This window comes from Eretmochelys imbricata, chromosome 9 (genome assembly GCF_965152235.1).
Source record: "Eretmochelys imbricata isolate rEreImb1 chromosome 9, rEreImb1.hap1, whole genome shotgun sequence".
Taxonomy (NCBI): Eukaryota; Metazoa; Chordata; order Testudines; family Cheloniidae; genus Eretmochelys; species Eretmochelys imbricata.
Window position 1 is genome coordinate 98,092,471 of NC_135580.1, and position 6,000 is coordinate 98,098,470.

Consider the following 6,000-nt stretch of genomic DNA (forward strand, 5'->3'; position numbering starts at 1 on the left):
AGAAGAGTTTTGTGGGGCAGTAAACTTCATTAATATGTACTGTAGTTAGAACTCTGAGTTAGTTTAGCAACAGCTCCAAAAATCACATTTACATATTACTGCACTAGGTCTCAGGAAACCAACTACGGGCCCAACCCATTGGATCACCAACTGAAGGCAATACACTGTGTGACCATACAAACAGGAATACAGAACTCTAATCCTAGTCCCTGAAGTAAATTAATTGTAAATAGTTCCAATACTCGGATTTGTGAGCAGATCATTTATGGAGCAGTTCATGTTAAAACAAGGTCTCATGACCTAAAACAAAAATCACCATTTCTGGGAAAAATGCCATATAGAACACCGCCAAGAACCAAGGGAAGGCCATCTCACTGTCACCTGCCCCACTGAAATCATATCAGTCACAAGTGTGTAAGAGAGTTCATGAAACCAGTTAGTCTGGATAAGACTGTATTAGTACTTCATCATGAGATTGAATAGTTACCCAGAGCACAGGCCGCAAAAGTAATTTGGGACTGTTTCACAAACTGTAGAATAGGTGATTGACAAAATGAGATTTTATATTATTATTGAAAAAGCAGCAAATAAATTGAGATGACCAGTCTTCCTAAAAAAGGAAACAAAACAAGTCTATACATATGCCCAGGGATTGCAAGACTGAATAACTTGGAGATCTCAGCATCCCGCAGAACCTACATCTGTAGCCATATATGCTTATCTTTACACCAGTATTCAGCTCGGTTTTCTATGCCATCAGGGAAAATGGCAAGAGTAACAGTTGCTGCGGATGCAGGAGGAAATTTCTCTCCTCATCCCCTTCCAGAAGAAATTTTTGGTGCTCCACATAGCATCGTCAGATCAGTAACAGCCAAGCAAAATTGATTAAAATGACAGCTTCAATCAGTTGTGCCTGCTTAAGACAGTGGGGAGATCTACAAGTAGGAACCAAAAACAAACATGCCGTTCTCTCAAACGGGAATTAAGAGTGTGACAGGAGTGAGAGATTCCTGCAATACCTCAAATTAAGTGTAAGCAACTCCTGGACATGACACAGTAAATCAGAATCAAAGTAACTTGCACTATTGTCTCTGCATAGCTACCAGCCTCTGTCTAGTAGCATATCAGCAAACTCATTTAACATCTCATTAAAGTATTTTAATCTGGAAATTAGTGCTTTTCTTAAAAAAAAGTTGTAATTTTTGAAGTACTAAAAATAAAGCTTCCTAGATCGTCCTCAAAATAAATAACTTGCCATCTACCAAGAGAAAACCTAACAAAGGACCTGATCCAAAGCCCAAGTCAGGGGCGTTTTTCCATAGACTCCAGTGGGTTCTGCACAAAGTCCATTGACAAAAGATATTTTAGGTGCAGTTTTATGCATCTCTAGATACCAAAAAAAATTGATTAAATATGATCTAAAATCTGTAGGGTTAAAATAAAGACCAACATACTACATTTTTTTAATCATCTTTACTATGCATTGCTTTCCGTACAACACATGGGGTATGGAAAAGAGAGTAAATTCCACTGATTTCAGCAGGTGACCTCTTCTGCCTACCAGCAAGCCTTCGCTAGTATAAACATTATAGACTGTGACAGCATTGTTTTATATAGGGCACCCTCCGTTAGCAGTGGTCAAGTAAGGCAGTGGATTTAAAGTAAAATAATTATAGGGCTATAAGTTACACTGAAGTCACAGCCCCCCCTGCAACCAAAGGAACGCTTGATGGCAAGGGCTAAAAAACTACACCGGACCCTCGCTAGAATGCGCATCTATATAGCACGAATTCGCATATAATGCGGTCACAGCCATGGATCCCAAATTTAATTACTTTAATTGCATATAATTTTAATGCAGTCCTCATGTTAACACTGTACTGGGCATGGATCCCAAATCCCGCATTCTAGCGAGGGTCCAGCGTATTTCCTAAAGTTACCAATGAAACAAGATTGTGATTCCCTCTCAATAAACGATACAAACAAGAGAGCAAAGCAGTTGACAAGGGAAATTAGCTGCTGCTGCACAGATATTGGAATATATTTTGTAATCTTACATTTTCATTCTTAATGTTACTTTCTCCTTCCCCAACCCAGAAAAAAGGTCTTGGCATATCCACCATTATTGTTGTCGTTTGTTATTAGTATTTCCTTTGCAAAGTTTTTATTTTGTAACACATACAAATCTGCTTGGCTACTTTTGAACTAGAGATAGAGGAAAACAGACTTGATCTAAGTCCTTAGATATTTTCCATTTAAATACTATTTCATATTTACAATACAGGATACAATCATGTTCCATATGCTTTTGATGATATGCAAACTACTGAATTATGAAAAAATATTTGCAGGCTAAGCCTGCTTATTCTTGAGAGAAGAAAAGGAATATCTTACCAAGCTTCAGAAAGTAACTATTGTTCACATGAAGTACCCAATTCATGTTATTTTTGTTTTAAATGATGCACTGTGTGCCACACAACACTATGGACAAAACACATCAGTTCCCATGTATTTCAATTGCTATGTACCAACATTAGTAGTATGTAGAAAAGCACTACTCATTGGTACAATACTCCAAACATAGGAATTTTCTTTAGTGAGACTTGCATGGCATGTGATAATAGCCTATATAGTATTCCTATTACACAGACTTACAAGTAGATGCATTGACACTGGAAAACCATAAATGTTTTCCTTACATCATGTTGTGTGCAATATAACAAAAACAGGAAAGTGTGTTCTCACAGCTAAGACTGCCATGACAAAGACTAGGCTCGCTGTATTTAGTCCTGAGTGGAGAACAGGAGGGAAATATATTTTAAACCGTGCTGCAGAAAACCTTCCAGTGTTGTCAGATTAGAATGCCAGCTAACATTTCTTTGCCAGAAATTAGGAGATTTTAACCCAGAGCTCAAGATAGATCTTCATGAATACAGAGACAACAAAATGACCCCTTTTGAGAGGGGGGAGGATAGGTGTGGAGTAGTAAACACAAAATAAATGCTGACCTATGAAAGTGTTATCAGCATTTCAGAGAGCAGACTGCATTTCAAGTGTGTGAATTTAGTGCTGGTTAAAGGCGGAAGATTCATGGCCCCAGAAATAAATTTCTCTTTCCACAGAAGCACTGCAACGCACACGGCATCAACACAAGCACACCCACGTCCCACCTACATGCTTTGGCCATCACCTGCAGAGACCATCCATTCTTAGCTTCTCTGCTGGGACTGCCAACAATGGTGGCGTTTGTTATGTGGACATCTGCCTACTTTATGCTGGGCTAATGCCAATCAGATGGTAACTAATGGTAATTACTGACATGTTAAAACAGAAAAGAACGCTAATGGAATACCTATGCCCAGAGCTATTCAATGGATCCATTTTAGGAGTTTTCAAAACCTCTCTAACACTGAAGAGTTTTGTGGTGTGCTTTAATGAGACATTTAAAATTACATTCATGTGGACATCTCAGCTACTTGGAAGTCATGGTCTGAGAAGCAAACAGAAATATCACTAAGGTGACCTATTTTTTTGACATGTTCTTGAGGTGCAGCAGCCATGGACTACCTGCCTCAATCCTGAGAAACAGCAAAAATGGGGGAAGAGAAAGACACACACACACTGGGTCAAATTCAGCACTTCCGTGTGTAATCACAAACACCTGTGCAGAGTAACACTATCAAATCAGAATGGTAATGTTTTACACCCACGTTAAACAGCTGTAAGTCACAACACATGGCAATGCAGCACCACATTGTCTCTCTTCAATTCCTGAGCTGCACCTTTAGCAGTAGGTGTGGGAGGAGGAGGAAGAGACAGGCCCAGTCTGTTGCTTCAGTCACTAATGAGGGAGACACACCAAGGTGAGGCATAGAAAGGCAGCAGCAAGTGTGGGGAAGAGATAGTCAGTTGCCTCAATCTTTGTGCTGCAATATAAGCCGCATGTGTACAGGGAAACGGATTGCTTCCAGGATGCTGCTCCAATACATACATTCCTGCTGCTGCAGGGGGGGGGGGGAGTCTTTTGCCCTAATCCTTGTGCACGAAGCACGGCAATGGGGTAGAGATGCACACTCCCGTCTAGGCTTCCCTAGCAACAGCAGCAGAACTGGAGGCAGAAGCAAACTCCGCTAAAGGGGGCAGTAAAGGAAGGGGATAGGGATCATGGGGGAGAGGAGAGGAGTAAAAGCTTCAGAAGCCCCTTCCTCCTATCCTTGTGTAGCAGCAGCCAAGGTGTAGTGAGAGAACTCTCACTGCCCTAGATCCCAGCGCCTGGGGCAAGGGGGACCATGACCCATACTAGCCTGGTCTCTGGGGTCCCAGTGCTTAGGGAGGAGCAGTGGCACCACGGGGATGGGGAGGCGGGAGACACTGTCCTGGTCTACCGGGCTGTGTGTGTGGAAAAGGACCTACACGGTCCTGTTCCACGGGATCCTGGTGCAGAGGCGGGGGCCAGGTGTCCCCGTCTATAGGGTCCCAGGAGGAGGAGGGGGGACAGACAGACAAGAACCACACTGTCCTGGTCCACAGGGCCCTGGCGCATGAGGGGGGAAGGGCTGACGAGACCCGCCCCGCCCCGGTCTCCCCGGCGAGAGAGGGCGGGGCGGGACCCCCTGGGACCGGTCCTCAGGGGCGAGACCCCCACCGCCCCGGGGTCCAGCCGGGCTGGCGAGGGGTCGGGCCGAGGAGAGGCGCTGGGCGGCGGCGCGGCAGGGGCGGAGCCGCGCGGCGCAGCGGCCCGGCCCCGCCCCACGCCGGGGTGGCGAATCACGCTCCTCCCCCTCCTCCATCTCAGCAGCGCCCTCCGCCAGCCTCGCTCCTCCATACAAAAGCAAAATGTCCGCCATCTTCACGGGCTGCTGCCGCCGCCGGCGGCTGCGCCCCCCGGGCCGGGCGCGCGGGGGCAGGCGTTACCTTGATGCAGTAGGGCGGCTCGTCGAAGGTGACCAGCATGTACCTGTCCCCGCGGCTGGCCGGGTCCCGGGCCCGCAGCTGCGGAGAGAGCAGAGAGGCGGCGTTAACGGGCGGGCGCGGGGCGCGGGGCAGGCGGCCCGCCCGGCCCGCACTCACCTTCATGAAGAGCTCCACGGCGCCCTTGGCGATGTCCAGGTAGCTGGTGCCCAGGTGCGCCCGCTGGTTCATGGAGGCCGACGTGTCTATGAGGAAGAGGAGGATCGGCATGGTCCCGGCAGCGCCCCGGCCGGCCGGGCGCCCCGCGGGGGGAGCGGCTCAGCCTCCCCCGCCGCCTGCAGCCCGAGCGCTCGCAGCCCGTGGCCGCCGCCTGAGCTGCCTGGCTTCACTGAGACCCAACTTCTCTCCCCTCAGCCTCCGGCGGCACCATGTGACCAGCCCGCACGCCATTGGCTGGCCATTATACCGTCGTTTGCATATTCATGAGCAGGGGGAGCTGCTGGGGCGAGGGCCCCCCCTCCCTGCCAGGGGCGGGCTTGGTTGCGGGGGGCGGTGCCGGGCCGGGCGGAGGGAGGGGCCGTAGCCGGCGCGCGGGCGGGCGGGCGGGGGCTGCGCTGGGAATGTCCCTGCCGATCCGGCCCCGCGTTGCCCCGGCGAGCGGCCGCAAACCGGGGAGCTGCGCCGTGGGCCATGCCGGACTCCCAGGCCAAGGCGCGCCGCTCCTGGCGCCTGCCCGGGGCCAGCCACAGGCAGTAGGAGTCCTACCCGCCGTCCCTGGCAAAGCCAGTTCCTTGCCCAGGCCCCCACGCTGAGTCTGGTCTCCCACACAGGCTCTCTCGGCGCAGGCTGCTTCCAGCATTGCCCGTGGTGGCAGAATTACGTGCATTCCCAGCAGCAGTTTAGATTCACGGCGCTTAGGGCCAGAAAGGACCATTAGATCACCGAGCCTGACAGGCAGAGCCCAGGCCATTACATTTCACCAGATCCCAATAACTTGTGTGTTCGCTGGAGCATAACTCGTGTTTGCCTACAGCGTGGCTTCCAGAAAGGCATGAGTCTTCAGAGGAAGACGGCAAGAGATGGAGAATC

At 49.1% G+C, this 6,000-nt stretch overlaps 1 protein-coding gene across 6 annotated transcripts in view; it reads right to left on the minus strand.

The window, feature by feature from the left end:
• Window positions 1–5,310, minus strand: part of LOC144269914 (integrator complex subunit 6-like) — a 52,683-nt gene extending 47,373 nt beyond the window's left edge. For 3 of the 6 annotated variants that reach the window (XM_077825971.1, XM_077825970.1, XM_077825969.1), the window contains exons 1-2: window positions 5,071–5,309; window positions 4,915–4,992 (exon numbers count right to left, since the gene is read on the minus strand). In XM_077825971.1, the coding sequence (XP_077682097.1) occupies window positions 4,915–4,992; window positions 5,071–5,181 (189 nt within the window). In that variant the 5' untranslated portion in view covers window positions 5,182–5,309. Of the gene's footprint in view, window positions 1–4,914; window positions 4,993–5,070 lie in introns of all 6 variants that reach the window. The other 3 variants (XM_077825975.1, XM_077825973.1, XM_077825972.1) reach the window with 1 other exon arrangement.
• Window positions 5,311–6,000: the final 690 nt, after the last annotated feature.